The sequence below is a fragment of the Muscardinus avellanarius genome, assembly GCF_963383645.1.
Source record: "Muscardinus avellanarius genome assembly, chromosome: 7".
Classification (NCBI taxonomy): domain Eukaryota; kingdom Metazoa; phylum Chordata; class Mammalia; order Rodentia; family Gliridae; genus Muscardinus; species Muscardinus avellanarius.
This window is the reverse complement of record NC_137793.1, coordinates 138,671-156,076: the sequence shown is the minus strand read 5'-3', so window position 1 is coordinate 156,076 and position 17,406 is coordinate 138,671. Positions and strand designations below refer to the sequence as shown.

Here is a 17,406-nt window from a genome sequence, read left to right as displayed (position 1 = left end):
AATTATTATAAAGTCTTGGTATCCTGAGGTTTAAGTTCTCAGAAAAGTCAAAGCTCTCCAGAGTCTATGCCAAAAAGGATTATTTTTAAGCCAGCAGAATTCTTCTGGAAAGAAAGAGGTTAAATGGAGGAAAACGTTAAGACTGGCTGTTGTTCTTCCAAAACAAACTAAAAGCCAAACAAGAATACTTACAGCTGAAGACCCAGGAAAAAATGTTGATCTGGGGATCTCTGGGTTCAAATTCTACTTACCAGAGCTGTGAGCCTCCGGGCTTTCATAGCTGCTGCTCACAGGGCTCCAGGAACAGACAATCAAGCACATACCTGGCTGTACTGGGCAAACAGGGCCCAGCTCCTCTGGCCTGAGGCTACTTTTACTGCTCCTCACAGGCCTCTCTCCCACAAAGCCTGCCCTGGAGGCTGACAATACCACAACCAAGCTGAAAGAGTTTGCATTTGGCTTGACTCATCATGTTTACAGAAGTCTTAATTAGCTATAGTTAACATTTAAAACTCAGGAGAGTTTGGATGCAAATCTATGTTCTGCTTCACCACCTACAGTCCTGTCCCTCCTTGACCATGCACCTGGTCTTGAGGGCTTAACCGTCACGCCTGCTCTAGGCCCCTTCAGTGGCTTGCCCTTTCACTCTTCCTACCTCTCCCTGCCTGGGAAGCTTCTGGTCTCAGTTCAAGGCCCACTAGCACCACCTGTCACTTCCTCTGAATTCCCATGCAAAGCAGAGGTATTATCCTCCATTTAAAACTATCTGCATGCCAGCCTTCACTCTGGGCCTCTGGGCTCTCTAGGAGAAGGAACCCTGTTGCTATCTCCTGTGTATCCCTGGGGCTTAACAGAAAACATGACCTAGATAATGCAAAATCCAGTAGACATCTCCTGACTGTGTGGAAGACAGAGCTAAACTACTACAAAAATATAAGATTTATATTATAGTTTGTTCTGACAGTTACCAAATAAAGAGGTCAAGGATATTAAACTGTTTCACAAAAGGAGAACAAGCTTCCATCTGCTTACAGGTTTCACAAATTAGTCAGGAGTCACTGAATGGGCAAAGAAAGCAGAGATGACAGACAAGCAGGGACATTCCTTGGATCAGTCACTGAAGCGATACTACGGGTACATACTGAGTGCTTCCCAAGAAAGCAGTGCACAGATCAGCTACCTGTTTTCGCAAAGCCACAGAAAATAATTAAGCAAATAAAAAGGATGCTAGGAAGAAAATGAAACAATGCAACGAAATAGAATGACTAAGGGAAGAACGAGAGCGGTCAAGTTAGGCCTCACTGAAAACGAAACATCTGCCTAGAGGAAGAAGCGGAACGAGGCAGCTATGCAGAAACCTCAGCGACAACTCCAAACATGGGAAACTGCCAATGCCAAGGTCTTGAGGTGAGGGCTGGCGCGTAGGGCAGGTGAGGGGTGGCGCGGGAGCGGGTTCTGGGTGTGTGGGGCCGCGCTGCAGGTGTTCGGCTTGCTCCGGCTTTGCCAGGGGCTGGCGGAGTGAGGAGAGGGTGGGAGGCCGACCTGGCGGGTGGAGAGGGGTTCCGATCACACTCAAGGGCAGCAGCCCACCCAATTTTCCACGAATGTGCACTAGCTCCCGCCCAGGCGCGTCCATGCAATCATCCGGTCCTACAGTAACCCTGGCCAGAAAGAGCAGACATTTCCCCACTTTCCCCGGAGGAAACTGCGGGAGAGCGAGGGCAGCGCCTCGGCCAAGGTCGTGGGGGCCAGGGCGCGGGTGCCGAGCGGCCGGCGCGGTGCGCAGCGGCGAGCCCGCGAGGGGAAGGGATGGCGCCGCACGCCCCGTGGGCGGGCCGGGAGGGAGGGCGCCGGCGCCCGGGCTCACCTGGCTCCGGCGGCGGCGGCCTGGCGGCGCTGCGCTGGCCGCTCCCCGCTCCGCGGCCCGCTCCGCCGCGCCCCGCCGCCCGCCGCCCGCCGCCCGCCGCCGCAGTGGGTGTGCGGCCCGCGCGTCGGCCCTTCCGGTCCGCCGCCTCCCCGCGCCGCCGCCGCCGCGCTGCACCGACCGACTCGCGGGCCGGCCAATCGCCGCGCGCAGAGCCCGGCGGGCCGGCCAATCGCGTCGGGGGGCGGGCCGCGTAGCGGGCGGGGCTGGCCCGGCTCCGGGCGCTGGGAGCGGCGCCCCCTAGTGCCTGGACGCGGGGAGCGCAGTGGCTGGGCACGGCCGGGATCCCGCGGCTGGGCAGGGCAGGGGCTTGGTTGCTCGCTGCGGCGGGGACTCTGCGCACGCCACAGGGGAATGGTAGAGAGGGAGGGGCGCGAAGAGAAGACCCTGACTAGGACCACGCACTACTGACGGGGTCCAGCCTCTGTCCAGCGGTAGAGGGCGGGGAGAGGAGAGCCGGGCAGAGGGGCCCCTCGGGCCGGGGTCCTCGGGCACGGAGCTGCCTCTAGCCTCTCCAGCCTCCCCCAGGTGGGATTTCAGCAGGCCTGCCTGGAGTGCTGTAAAACGCTCCAGGAGGCCGAGGTCTGTGTTCGGAGGGCACAGCTGGAAGAGACTGCATACGCTGGGAAAGCTGGAGCCCGGGGACCGAGCGGGCGGGTCGGGAGGCTGGACTTCAGGGGCTGGGAAGGTGGGGCTGGTGGCCGACAAATGGTGACTGTCAGGTGGAGCCGCGATCACGGGATGCCAGGGCCCACGGAGTGGCCAGTGCCACGGCCAGAGTGGAGGAAGAAGCTGGACCCTGCAGATGGCGGGGTCAGGGCTGGGAGCACGGAGGCTGGCCGCAGAACTCGGGGAGGGAAGCAAGCCTCTACCCAGGTTCCTCGGTACTGAGGGCTGAGCCCGGCTAGTGAGGCCCTAGGGCCGCAGCGAGGGCCGAGGGCGAGGAAGCCCGGCCTCCTGTGACCAACCCCCGTGGTCGCCAGAGGGCGCTCTCTGAAGCCGAGTGTGGCTCCTTCCTGCTTGACGTTCTGGTTCCTGGGAGTGGCCCGCACGGAGGAGGGCCCTTTTGTTGGGCCCCTGCCCACACCTGCCCTCACCTCAGCTTTACTTGCCACCTGCCTCCTGTGCACGAAGGAAAAGAGAGCACTAACATCCACCATCATGGAAGCTAGGAAGAGCCTGGCTGTCAGAGCTATGGCTTCGCTGTAGCACTCTGGGTGCTCAATTCCCAGACCAGGCTGATTTTATGGCACTCACCCCTGCAAAGTGGGTAACCCCAAGTCACTATATGTATTCACACTTAGACATGTCCCACACTGAGTTCTCCATACGGATTCTGTTTTTTTCCAGACACTGCCTTCACTGGTTTATGAAACCTGTTATGGTTTCATACTTATGGTTGCAGAGCTGAGGTGTGGTGGGGAGGGAGCTAGTCCATGGTTTGGATGGGCACAAAGAATCTTGGTCAAGGCCAACAAATGAAAAGATCCTGCCAAACGTGTGATGTGAACTGGATGGGATACCATCACACAGCCAACACCTGATCACACCTGCCAGGGGGAAGAGGCAGTTGAGGAAGGCCTCCTGGACAGGAGGAAGCCCCAGCTGAGCCTGGGAAGCCAGCAGGGAAGTTCTGGGCCAGTGTCCTAGGCAGAAAGGGCACTTAGACCCAAAGGTTGAGAAGTCAGGACCTGTGTGCTATGTTCAGGGAACATAGGTCACCTGGAGAGGGAGGTGGGGGGGGGACTGGAGAGGTGTGAGGCCCCAAGATGGACTAGTACTGCTGCCTGGTGCCACAGTCTTGCTTAGTCCAAAGGAGTTTGTATTTTGTTGATTTTGCGCATAGGTAGGGAGCCTAAATTCAACTTCACAAACCTTTGGAACCTGTCTGGCTTCCTATCTTCCTGCCTGGTTGTAGAAAGATCTATGATTATAATAGGCTAATTGGGCGTGATGTAGTGGCACATGCCTGCAATCCTCAGCATTTGGGAGGCTGAAACAGGAGAATCACAGGTTCAAGGCCAGCTTCAGCAACTTAGTGAGACCTTGCTTCAAAATTAAAAACAACAACAACAAAATAGCTGGATGTGGTGGCACATAGCTGAACAGTACGTAGAAGGCTGAGAGAAGAGGATCATGGGTTCGAGGTCAACCTCAGAAACTTAGGCCCTCAGCAACTTAGTGAGACCCCGTTTCAAATTAAAACATAAAACAGGGCTGGGAGTGTAGCTCAGAGATAGAACGCCCCTGGGTTCAATCTCTAGTACCAAATAAATAAATAAACTAATCTGGGTGAGAGTACAACTTGAGGGGCCCGTCCCTCCAGGCTGCCACCAGGCTCTGAGCAACCATCTCAAGCAGTATCCCAATGCCCACACTGATGCAGGGTTAGCTAGTCCTGGCTGAGAGTCCCCAGCGCCTGTTCTGTGGCCTCCTGCAAGGTCTCGCTCTGTTCCAGGAGCATACATCGTGGGCGGCTGCACGATGCTGGTGGCCACTGACCATGTTAGTCATTTGGCATTACTGAAGCTAGACAACTTGACAAGAGGTTTATTTCGTTCACAGTTCTGGAGGTTCCAGGTGAGGGGTGGCCCCTGGTGAGGGCCCTGTTGCTGGCACAGTCCCCAAGTGGTCAGAGACAGGAGCCCGCACACACACCATGTCCTGGCCTTTCCCTCTTCTTATAAAACCTCTAGTAGTTCAATCACAAGACCTCCACCCTGATACCGTTAGGCAAGATCGACTCCCAAAGACCCCCACCCCACAACAGTTGGATCAAGTTTCTGTCCTCTCAGTATCTCCCAATGGGGATTAGATTTCAACACAAGTCCTCAGGGGACATCTAAACCATAGCCCTAACAAGTGGGGTTGTTCCCACTAGTCACTGCTGAGATCCTTAGGAGTCCCCCAAACCCAAAGTACACAAGAAGAAGGAGCAGGACCAAAACAACTGTACTGTCTTTATTATCTTAAAATTGCATAGTATTTTGATTGTGCACGCTTTTAAATAGAGTAGGGCAGCCCACTCCAATCTACCCTCCTGCGTAGGATGTTCAAGCTGTTTTACTATGGGAAGGGAGCAGGGACCAGAATGCTGCCTGTGCTTAAAGAACCACGATCTTGTTAAACAGAAGCTGGACAGTTGGTGGATCTGGGCCATAGATGAAAAGGAAATACTGATGGAAGGTGACATTTCAACCACACTTCTCGGAGGCATGGGAAGAGGCTGGAGAGGCTTCACTGATGTGAGGGATGGGAATCAGGAGCAGTTTAGAGAGGAAGGGAGAGGAGAAGGAGTCCAGAGGGTCAATGCTTTGCGCTCAAATCCGAGATGAATGCCACTCACTAGGAGCGAGCCCAGAGACAGTGCACTGGGTAGCCATGATGCACAGTCTGGGCATTACTGTGGCTACAGAAAGCCACATACTAGAAAAATAACTTAAAAGCTATACAATCATCATTATAAATATTTTGTCTTTTAAAACTAACTAATGTTGGTTTAAAAAAGTTCACAGTTACTCTGAAGAGAGCTGTATCTCTATTGCACAGTAGTAGAAACGTCTGCTCTGACCCCCATGTGTAAACAATGACCCCTTTCTCCTCAGGCAGCTTCAGGACACAGAGAAACGGTATTTGCTATAAGCAAAAGCACTTGGGTACAAGGCACATCGAAGCTGTCAAGCTGTACCGAGGCTCAAGGGACGGTGCAGCACCCATTCTTCCCAATGGCAACCCGGCAGTTGAGGCAGGTCTTAAAGTAGACCTAGCATGGTGATGGTCTCCTCACGGTTTGTCCTCATTCCACAGTGACAGACTTGGCCAGATTTCTAGGGAAGTCCACCTAAAAGGAAAGAATGGAGCTGTCAGGACCCCACAGATCTCAGCACCTGTCATATCTTAGAACTACTATCAGATGGAACACAGGTCCCCTCCAACCAGGAGCTATGTGGACAGTGGCATCTTGGAAGAAAATACCTTATTCTAGAAGCTTCACTTAACTCTGTAATGCTTATTTAGTACACATGTGTTGTGCACCTGACATGTCATACTGTGAACACTATTAAAGAATATGGTTCATGTGTTTACAAACAGCTAGCTCAATGTGTACTGTTAAAAATCTACTTTTGGGGCTGAGAGCATAGTTCAGCAGTCAGCGCTTGCCTAGCATATGAGGCCCTGGGTTCCGTTTCTACCACTGAAAAAAAAAGTTTTTCACTTTTCTGGGATGGACACACACAAATTCCACGAGACTCTTTATGTTAGGGTGGAGACTGGGAGGGAAATATGATTGAGGATGGCTGATAAAGGGTGCTTTGACTTTCTTGAAATGTCTTGTTTTGATTATATATTAAGAAACAAATATGACAAAAAAGCTAGTCAGTGCCAACTCTGGATGATATGTACTTACTCAGGTTTGTTGTATTGCTTTTGTATGCTATATACTTTTTTAAACTTCTCAAAATAAAATTCTAATAAAACATCTGTTTGTGTTGGGGGTACTGGGGTTTGAACCCAGGGGAATTCTACCTCTGAGCTATACCCCCATCCCCATTTCATTTTTTAAAATTTGAAACAGAGTCTCACTAAGTTTTTGAGGACCTAGCTAAGTTGCTGAAGCTGGTCTCGAACCTGCAATCTTCCTGTCTCTGCCTCCCATTTACTGGGATTACAGGTGTATGCCACTGTGTGAGCTAAAACATCTATTTCTTCACATGACAAATATTGTGTTCTTAAATACTTCCTGATAAGATCATATATTGTTTCTGTCCTGGAACATAATTTAGCTATAGTGTCAACTTGTTGAATCATCTGCTAGACTAAAAAAAATCTTGAAATGTGAGACAAAACGCTGGGTGTGGTTGTTGCGTTTGTAATCCCAGCATTCGGGAGGCTGAGACTGGAGGATCATGGTTAGCAAATGGCCTCAGCAACTTAGGCCCTTTGCAACTCAGTAAGACCTGGTTTCAAAATAAAAAATAAAAAATAGGGCTGGAGGTGCAGCTCGGAGGTAGAACGCCTCTGGGTTCCATCTCCAGACCCACAAAAAAATAAACCAAAAAAAGTGAGACAAAGATGAGGTACAAAAATGTTCATCACAGTATCATTTACAAAGATGAAAAATTGGAAACAGCTTAAATAATAGCACTTGTTAAGAAAATCATGTTATAAGAATATTATGCAGTGATTAAATGTTGATTATAACAAGTTCATAAAGATATAAAAATACTTGTAAAAGGAAGAAGCAAATTTTTATCTGTGATATTATATTAAAAACGTTTTTAAGCTGGGCGTGGTGGCACACATTTGTAATCCCAGCATGAAGGAGGCTGAGACTGGAGGATCGCGGTTTGCGGACAGCCTGCTACTTAGTGAGGCCCTCTGCAACTCAGTGAGACTGGGTTTCAAAATAAAGAATTAAAAAAAAAAAAAGGGGCAGAGGGTGTAGCTCGGAGGTCGAATGCCCCTGGTTCCATCCCCAGACCTACAAAAAAAAAAAAAAAAAAAAAAAAAAGTTTTAAGAGCTGGGCATGGTGGTGCATGCTTGTAATCCCAGTACTTGGGAGGCTAAGACAGGATGATCACAGGTTCAAAGCCAGCCTTAGCTACTTAGCGAGGCACTCTGCAACTTAGTGAGACCCTGTTTCCAAATAAAGAATAAAAATTAGGGCTGGGGGTGTAACTCAGAGGTAGAATGCCCCTGGGTTCAATCTCTAGTCCTGCAAGAAAAGAGTTTTTAAAAGACTCACATGCCAGGTGTGGTGGCAGGCGCTTGTAATCCCCACGCTTGGGAGGCGGAGACAGGAGGATTGAAGCCAGCCGCTCTGGCTTAAGAGACCCTGTTTCCAAATAAAAATATAAAAAATACGTCTGGGAGTGTAGTCCGGAGATAGAAGGGCTTCCAGGAACTCCAGCACCACAATAAATAAATAAACAAATAAATAAATAAATAAATAAATAAATAAATAAATAAAGACTCACATGAGCAGGACAGAATGGAATCTAGAATTAAATCTGCTACGTAACGCTGCCTCTGGGTGACAATGTTATGATTTAAGGACATGGTCTTTTCTACATTTTTGCAGCTTTCAGCTTATTTTTAGGGTGCATAACTACCTTCAAAAGAAAGTTACTTTAAATGAAATTATTCTTTCCAATGACTATTTACTCCAGATAAAGAGCAAAAGGAACTGTGCCATCCGTCGTGCATACGTACATTGACATGCCATACTGTACCTAACAAATACGTTTCCATTAAAACTTTATTATTTATATTTTATTTTATTTATAAGTGGAACATATTGAAAGTGGTGTACATTTAGATTGTGCTTGGTGCCCTCTCCCCCCCGTTTCCCTTCCCTCCTCCCAATAGAGAGTGTCCAGGTTAACCATGTTGTATTTATGCTATTACACAGATTCGTATGTAGCTCCTCCATTGAACCACCTCAGCTTTCTTCCTCTCCTATCCTTCCATTCTAGCTTTGCTGAGATTTCCCCTCCATCATCTGGAATCCCTCTGGTATTACGACTGCTCCCTAGCTTGACATATTAGAGAAAACATATGTCCCTTCTCCTTCTGTGCTTGACTAATCTCACTTAACATAATGCTCTCCAGTTCCTTCCATCTTCTTGCAAATGCTATTATTTTATTCTTCTTTATTGCTGAATAGAATTCCATTGTGTGTATTTCTCATAATTTTGCAATCCATTCATCTGTTGATGGAGATCTAGGTTGTTCCATATTTTGGCTATTATAAACTGTGCTGCTATGAACATGGGTATGCATATGTTAATGTGGTTCTCTGATTTCAACCCGTTTGGAAAGAAACCCAGGAGTGGTATAGGTGGATTGAATGGTGGATCTATTCCCAGTTTTCCAAGGAATCTCCACACTGATCATAGCGGCTGAACTACTCTGCACTCCCACCAACAGTGTAAAAGAGTTCCTCTTTCCCCACATCCTCTCCAGCATTTGTTGTTGTTTGATTTCTTTATGTTTGCCACTCTGATTGGGGTTAGATGGAATCTCAGTGTAATTCTGATTTGCATCTCCCTTGATGGCTAGTGATGTTGAACATCTTTTCCTGTATCTACTGGCCATTTGTATCTCTTCTTTTGTGAAGTGTCTGTTAGTTTCAGTTGCCCATTTCTTCACTGGGTTGTTTGTTTTGCTAGAGTAAAGTCTTTTGAGCTCTTTGTATATTCTGGATATTAGCCCCCTATCAATTAAAACTTTAAAATAAAGTTAAGAAAAATAATCTTGGGGTTATGTTTCTCCTCCTTCCTATGTTAGGTGCAATCCTTAGACTTACGTCATAGCCTCGGAGAACAGCCAGGTGGAAGGAAAGAAGCTGAAGTGGAATCACACTCAGGATGCCCTGCAGACAGTCCACGGTATGGGGCAGCTCGATGGCTTTATAGGCAAACTTGGAACTTTCAGTGTCATCTTTGGAGCACAGTATAATTGGGCGACCCTAAAGCAAGGAAATATGATCATAAACGAGGCAGGCACTGAAAGAAGCAACCCTTGCCCACAGCAATTTCCAGAACCAGCATTATTATTGCAGTGATAACACTAATCCTTTGCTTTTGCTGGAATTCTGCACCCAACAGGAGATGTACATGATTCATGTGAGGGGCAGGTGCTTCTTGGTGTGCTTTCCCTCTCCCTGGTGACTGCTGCCTGCCACATTCTTCACTCAGCACCCACTTATTGAGTGGCTTCAGGTTGCCTTGCAGAGGACCAGGCACCCCACTCCTAACTCTAGTGAAGGAAGACAAAATCATAAAGAGGCAAACCAGTAAAGATAAACTTTAGATAAATGCCACAGGACAATAAAATAGGGCAATACAATTAAGCAACACCAGCAGGCTGCAGGGAGGCCTCTCAAGGAGGAGGAGCTGTGTAGGACGTTCACAGTGAGGGGCAACTGACCGGCGGGAGGGCATCCGGCAGAAGGACCAGTCAACACAAAGGCTCAGAGCAAGACTGAGCTTGGCATGTGTGGGAGACAGGATGCTGGCAGTGGCCAGAGCTCAGAGACAGGAAGAAGGGCCAGACAACGCCGGCCATGGCCACCGTAGTATGACGGGATCTGTGGGAGAGTTCAGTAGGGAAACGATAGGATTTTTTTTTTCTTTTTTGATAGTTCTAGGGATTGAACCCAGGTTCTGAGATATATACCCACAGCCATTTTTATTTTGAAACAAGGCCTTACTAAGTTACTGTGCATTGGCCTCAAACCTGTGCTCCTCTTGTCTCAGCCTCCCAGGTACTGGGATTACAGGTGTGCATAGCCACACACCAGTGTTTTATACCATCTCTCTGATCACTGTGCCGAGTCAAATGTGACTGTAGCTGGCTTGAATTGGGTTTTGTCTCCCTGTAACTTCATGAGTTCTCCTAGAATGGATCTGGGGGGCTCTGCCCTCCTGCCTCAGGGAAGCAGTTGTGTAATATTCACATCTTTGTCCCTGGTTCCTGGGCAGGAGAATGACACTTTGAATTCTGCTGAGTGATACAAGTATCACCATTCACGGTGGGCCCTGTGTATTCCATTGAGTCCATGCTAATCGTTCCTTGTGATGGGTCCATAGGTAGTTTCAGGATGGTGACTGACCATGCCAGAGAAACCAGCCACGTGATTAGAGGACTGGGGTTTTGAGCCCAGAAGACAGAAGGAGGAGGACTGGACCAGTTCAGTAACACAGCCAGTGATCAGTCAATCATCTACTTAGTGAATACCCTGGACACTGAAGCTAGAAGTTGAGCTGCAAGCCTCCTATCTTGGTCACCACACACTGAGTCTGCCTAGTAGGTGTCAGAACTGTACTGGGCAGCCCTCAGGGAGACCTGCCCCCAGAACCTCCAGTGAGCGCACTTCCTCTGGTCTCTGGGCTTAGGGTCCAGGGTAGACAGGGCTGTCTGGACCCAAGACGTCACCGAGAACTGCTGTAGAAATTGGCTGCAGGCTTCTCTTTCCTTTCTCAGCGTGTGTTCTACTCACAAGGGCCCAGGAGAGAGTGTGACCATGCCACTCACTAACAGCAAGCCCACAGCTAGTGCTTGCAGGCTATGGGCGAGTGGGCATGTGGGGGAGAGCAGGGGAGAGGTGGCCTTACCTGGCGGGCTGTGACCTGCTGCAGGGCATTCTGGCATTTGGCAAAGCAAGGGTCCTTCATGATGACCATGATGACTGGCATCTGCTTGTCGACCAGCGCCAGGGGCCCGTGCTTCAGCTCCCCAGCCAGGATGCCTTCTGAGTGCATGTAGGTGATCTCCTTGATTTTCTGGGGAGACACAGGTGCGGCCAGTGTCCCAATGGGCAGAAAGGGGACTGGAGCAGCTGGGGGAGGGTGGCTCTGGGAGGCACGACCAAGGGCAGCAAGGCAGATGGACACGCGGGTCAGCAGCAGTGAGGGCCAGACCAGGCTGGGAGGAAGCTGCTGCTGTCCAGGGCACACAGAGCCCCCCCCCCACAGTCTCTTCAGACCACAAGTCGGCCTCAGCATGGCTCCTCCTCTCCCCTTCCCTAGCCAGCCACGTGGCTGTCAGTCACCATTTATAACAATGGCATTTATTCCGCTTAGATCTGCCCTTCATTGATGAATCATCCCCCAATTTTATTTCTTTATTTTTGTTTTTATTTTTTGAGGTACTGGGGATGGAACCCAGGGGCATCCTACCTTCAAGCTATAGCCCCAGCCCTATTTTTCATCTTTATTTTGAAACAGGGTCTCACTGAGTTGCAAAGGGCCTCACTAAGTAGCTGAGGCTGTCCGAAAACCATGCTCCTCCAGTCTCAGCCCCCCAAATGCTGGGATCACAAGCATGCGCCACCATGCCCGGCTTCCCCCAGTTTTAGACACTTCATTATTTCCAAAGGGTTGTTTCAACTGACCTATCAAGTAAAATCACACACGCTGGGCTCTTTGGAATTTTTTCTTCTATGTTTAAGTAGATCTATTTCTATTCAATTACCTTTAAGTCCATGTCATTGAGCTGATAAGAGTGTCAAAAGAAACGTCTCTAAACTCCCTAGAACTATTTACTTGGGTCAGGGACACCCTGTAAGGACTGAAGCTCCTCCTGGGTGGCTGCAGGCGGCGGGAGTGCCAGCCTCCAGGGACCACGAGAGGCCATTGACTTGAGCCAGCAGCAGCCTAAACACTTCTTTCTTTCCCCAAGCTCTCAGAGACACAGCTGAATATGCATCTTTCACGGGCACACGGAGCCACTGCAACTGCGCCTCCTCAGCCGAGCAGCAGAACTCTCAGGGATTGTAAGTGCACACACCGAGGCCTTGCTTCTATTGCACCCCCGAGAAGCAGTGTGTGCCCCCCACCCGCTTCCTTTGGTAGGAATCAGAAACTCGTAATGGAGCTGGGCGCTGTGGAACATGCCTGCAATCCCATTACTTGGAAGGCAGAAAGATCACAGGTTCAAGGCCAGCCTCAGTGACTGAGTAAGATCCTGCTTCAAAATAGGAAAAAAAAATCAAGAAAGGTTGGGTGTGTACTTCAGAGGTAGAATGACACTGGGTCCAATTCCCCATCCCAAAAGAAAAAAAAATCTTGTAATTGATCTGAGTTTGAAAATCAAGGCCAGGGGATTGACTGTGCTATTGGGAAATATATATTTGGTTTTTGTCCCTATTTCCTGGCATACAACTCCTAAAATGCTTGGACCCTTCAGTGACAGGTTTCTATATGCTAATGATTGGCTGATGGCTGGCAGCTTTTAGGTAGCCTCAAAATGGGGACTGGTTACCAGAAAGAGCAGGACAGGATTAGAGGTTAAGACTTCCGCCCCTCCCCACTGGGAGGCATCAGGACCGAAGGTTAAGGCAATCATCAATGGCAAGTGACTGGATCAGTCACTGTGACAATGTAACAAAGCCTGCATAAAGCCAGGAAAGGACAGGGAGAGCTTCCAGAGGCTGTGCGCCTGGAGACTCCTGGAGGGTGGCGCGCACCCCTTCCTTCCCCTGGACCTTGCCAAGGCTGTGTATGCTGTTCACTGATACCCTCTGTAATACCCTTTGTAAGAAAACAAAACAGGGAAATGAGAGTCTATAGGATGGGGCAGTGAAGTTGGCTCTCTGAAGTCTGGTGTGCACTCCCAGCTAAGCCATCTGTGATACTCTCTGGCTGTCTCTTGTGAGCTACTGCAACCAGAATGTCACTGTCTTGGTTTGGGGTAGGGTGGGGTCTCTACTTCTCCCACCAGAGAGAAGCTTGGTGGAGTGCTGCTTCACCTGGAGCATCAATTCTGCTGCCCTTGGCTGAGCCTTCCGATGCCTAAGTGGCAAGCCAGTAGTGGGGACAGGGCAGGCACAGTGTCAGACCCTGCGTAGCCAGCTGCCTGCCATCTCGGGGCCCTGGGGTCCTGGCACCTCGCCTTGCTTGTCAGCTTTCTCTTACACCAGCATGTATCTTTATTGCCACAGGGGGCAAAACAGCCAGTCACCAATTTAAAAACTGCAGCCCTTTGAGGCTGGCTCCTGCAGGATCTCAAATTCCCTTTGGAAGTTTGAGGGGTAACAAGGAGGCTCTATGGAGACCTCCTGCAATTCTGGTCTGCCCAATTCCCCCCACACTGCAATTGTGGTAGGAAAAAAAAAGCTATATGAACCTTAGCTCAATTAGTTCCTCTATGTATTTTGTGGGTGTGTGTGGTACTGGGGATGGAACCCAGGGGCATTCTACCTCCAAGCTACACTCCCAGACCTATTTTTTTATTCTTTATTTTGAAACAGGGTCTCACTAAGTTGAGGAGGGCCTAAGTAGCTGAGGCTGACTGCAAACCCAGATCCTCCTGTCTCAGCTTCCCAAGTACTGAGATTGAGTACGTGCCACCACTTCCAGCTTTTTTATTTTTTTGTACTGGGGACTGAACCCATGGATATTCCTCTGAACTACACTCTTAGCCTTTTTTTTTTTTTTAACTTTGAAGGAGGATCTTGCTAAGTTTCTGATGGTCTTGCAAAGTAGCTGAGGCTATATTCAAACTTGTACATTTCTGATGGTCTTGCAAAGTAGCTGAGGCTATATTCAAACTTGTAATCCTCTTGTCTCAGCCTCCAAAGTAGTGGGGTTAAAGGTGTGTGCTATGACGTTCAGCTCTCTGTGTAATCTACTTGAGCAAGTTACTTAACTTTCTGCAGTAGATTAGACTCTCTGAGGACAGGTACCTGCCTCATTCACATCTCTGTTTCCAGGACTAGGAAGATCTGGTTGAGAGCTGGTGCCCGGTGCTGGGTCCTGGGAAGCCTATGGGTCTGCAAGCCCTTCCCTCCCCTGGTTCCTTCCTTCCCACTGGGCTCTCAGGACAGTGGGCTGCTGGATGTGGGGTGGGCAGGGGGCTCACCAAGGCTCCTTCCAGGCATGTGGCATAGTTATAGCCCCGCCCCATCACCAGGAGAGACCTCTGTGTGTAGAGCTCCAGGGCCAGGTCATGAATCTTCTCGTCCAGCGACAATACTTCCTTGATCAGCTCTAAGCCATGCACAGAGCAGAGGGAGAGGCCTGTCATGCCAGTTTCAAGACAGTATTTATAAAGACAATTACGGGTTATAAACACAAGATTCTAGAACTCATATTAATTGGAATACTTTGCTTCCTTGCACTGGTTTAGAAGTGATTTAAACTTAAATTATGGGCGGTAACTTGGGTTAGTGACTGGGAATTTGTTGGCATGGTAACTCATATTTGTGTCAACATTTTCTCGACACCTATAAGGTTGGTAGTGACCTATTATTTTTAGCTCATTTTATAGGAAGAAAACTGAGGCTCAGAGAAACAAAATTACCAGAAAGCAAGACACAGAACTAACACTCCAGTTAATGTCTCCTTTCCCTGCCACCTGCGTGTCTAAAGGCCAAGTCAATGTAGTTAGATCAGGGATGCTCAAACTTCCTGCTCCCAAGAGTCCTTTACATTCTTAAAAATCAGCGTGAATCCGGCCGTGGTGGCGCACGCTTGTAATCCCTGCGCTTGGGAGGCAGAGACAGGAGGACTGCGCAGGTTCGAAGCCAGCTTCTTGCTGGCTTAAGAGACCCTGTTTCCAAATAAAAAATATAAAAATAGGTCTGGGAGTGTAGCCCGGAGATAGAAGGGTTTCCAGGAACCCCAGTACCACCAAAAAAAAAAAAAAAAAAAAATATATATATATATATATATATATATATATATATATATATATGAGTTCCCAAGAGCTTTTGTGTTCATGAGTTATATCTCTCAGTGTTATCAGATTAGAAAGTAATACTGATAAATTTAAAAATATTTACTCATCCATTTAAAAATCACAATACTAAATCCACTACATTGCTATATCTCTGGGAAAAATGAGTGAGAAGCATTGTTTAACATGTCAAAAGTTAGTGGGAAGAGAGGCATTGTTTGTTTGCATATCTTTTTTGATGTGTGTATGGTACTGAACCCAGGGTCATTCTACCTCCAAGTTAAACTCCTATCCCATTTTAATTAATTAACTACCTAGTTAATTAATTTTTTGCAGTATTGGAGATGGAACCCAGGGGCATTCTACCTCCAAGATACACCCTCTGCCCTATTTTTTTTTAATGCTTTATTTTGAAACAGGGTCTCACTGAGTTGCAATGGGCCTAAGTAGCTGAGGTTATTCTTGAACCAAGATCCTCCTGTCTCAGCCTCCTAAATGCTGGGATTACAAATGTGCACCACCACGCCCAGCTCTATTTTTTGTTTTGAAATAGGACCTTGCTAGGTTGCTAAGAGTCTTGCTATATTCCTGAGGCTTGCCTTTAACTGAAAATCCTCCTGCCTCAGTCTTCCAAGTAGAGGATTAGAGATGTACACCATCACACCTGCTTTGGCACATCTTTTGAATGTATGACGTGTGTGTGTGTGTGTGTGTGTGTGTGTGTGTGTGTGTGTGTGTGTGTGTTAAGGGAGATTGAACCCAGGGGCATTCTACCTCCAAGGTACAACCCCAGCCCTACTTTTTATTTTTGAAATAGGGTCTCACTAGGTTACTGAGGGCTCGCTAAGTTTCTGAGGCTGGTCTGGAACCTGTGATCCTCCTGTCTCAGCCTCCCAAGTATTGGGATTACAAGCATGTGCCACCACTCCTAGCTTGCCTGACTTATTAATAAAAGACAGTTGACTCTCCTGTCCACTTCCATATTCAATTTGTTGTGGCTTTGGTTTATTTATTTTTTGTTTTAGTTGAACTATAGGAATATAATCTGGCTTTACAGAGATTTGTAGTTGGAAAAAGAAACAGTAAATAACTTTCAAATAATTGTGAATGTTCTTTGAAACTAAATCAAACTTGAGAAGTAGTATTGTCTTAAAATGGCAATTGCAAATATGGAATCTGAATTGTATCTATAGGTTTTTCTACTTTGTTACATTGAAATCTATTGGTCTGTCTCACACTTTACATGGCTCTTTTGCAGTGGGCCTTATTTTATAACATTATACAGATGTAAAATGTTAACAAAGTTATGCAAATCTTCTGAACATGGACACACTTCATGATAAAATGCATTGAGAACCCACATTTGTTAGTTACCATAATCTAATAAGAGAAGTCTTCAAATATTTGGACAGTCAAGGTCACAGAGGTAGATGCTAGTTTCCCACAACTGTAAATTTTGATTGAAAATCTGAAGTGTGTCAGTATAACAATACTATTGTTTGTTTCTCCTGGAATGTCAGGGTAAGTTCAGTTTTGAGTAGATGTCTGCCGAGTACCCAATCAGCATACTGCTCAGTGGCTGCTGCAGCCCAGGGAGGAGAAAGGATGGGGCCACAGGTGCCAGGCACCAGTGTGCAGGGCTCGGGTGAGGGGTGTGGATCTTAATCCCAGACCACTGGGAGTTCCTGGAGGGACTGAGCGGGAGCAAGGGCGTGGGGTCATTTGCACAGGAGAGTCTAGGGAGCAGCCAAGAGCAGCCCACTGGGCTTGGGATATGGAAAGTGGAGCGTGGGAACATACCAGGTAAAGATCTCAGGCCTCGGATGATCTCTTGCCTCCTGTTCTGGAGTGAAATTCGATCTTCGGACATCATCAAACCAAACATCACCAGAGAAATGAACTGGCTGGTGTAAGCCTGCGCAGGACGGAGGGGAAGCAAAGACTTTAAAACAGTGGTCACAAAGTCATTTGAAGAACTAAAGGGCAAGGCCACAGAAGAAAGCAAGGGAAGGGGAGGGGCCTGGCAGCAGCGAGTGTCCGAGCCTCTGGTCCGCCACCTGGCTGGGCCCTCCGGAGGAGCCGCTCCTACCTTGGTGCTGGCCACGCCGATCTCCGGCCCCGCGTTGATGTGGACACCACAGTCAGTCTCCCGGGAGATGGAGCTGCCCACCGTGTTGGTGACACCCACAGTCAGCGCCCCGCGGTCCTTGCAGTAGCGCAAGGCCAGCAGTGTGTCTGCGGTCTCACCTGCCACACAGGGGTCCAGTCAGCACGTCCATCAGCCTGATCCCTCCCCGGC

General features: G+C 48.5%; 1 protein-coding gene across 1 annotated transcript in view; it reads right to left on the bottom strand.

Moving 5' to 3' along the window:
• Positions 1-5,720: 5,720 nt before the first annotated feature.
• The window catches only part of GFPT2 (glutamine-fructose-6-phosphate transaminase 2), a gene marked incomplete at both ends in the record, with an annotated part of 50,067 nt that continues 38,381 nt past the window's right edge, over positions 5,721-17,406 (bottom strand). The window contains 6 exons of the mRNA XM_080699343.1: positions 5,721-5,765; positions 9,235-9,396; positions 11,045-11,212; positions 14,292-14,419; positions 16,908-17,022; positions 17,197-17,354. Of these exons, the coding sequence (XP_080555469.1) occupies positions 5,721-5,765; positions 9,235-9,396; positions 11,045-11,212; positions 14,292-14,419; positions 16,908-17,022; positions 17,197-17,354 (776 nt within the window). The remainder of the gene's footprint in view (positions 5,766-9,234; positions 9,397-11,044; positions 11,213-14,291; positions 14,420-16,907; positions 17,023-17,196; positions 17,355-17,406) is intronic.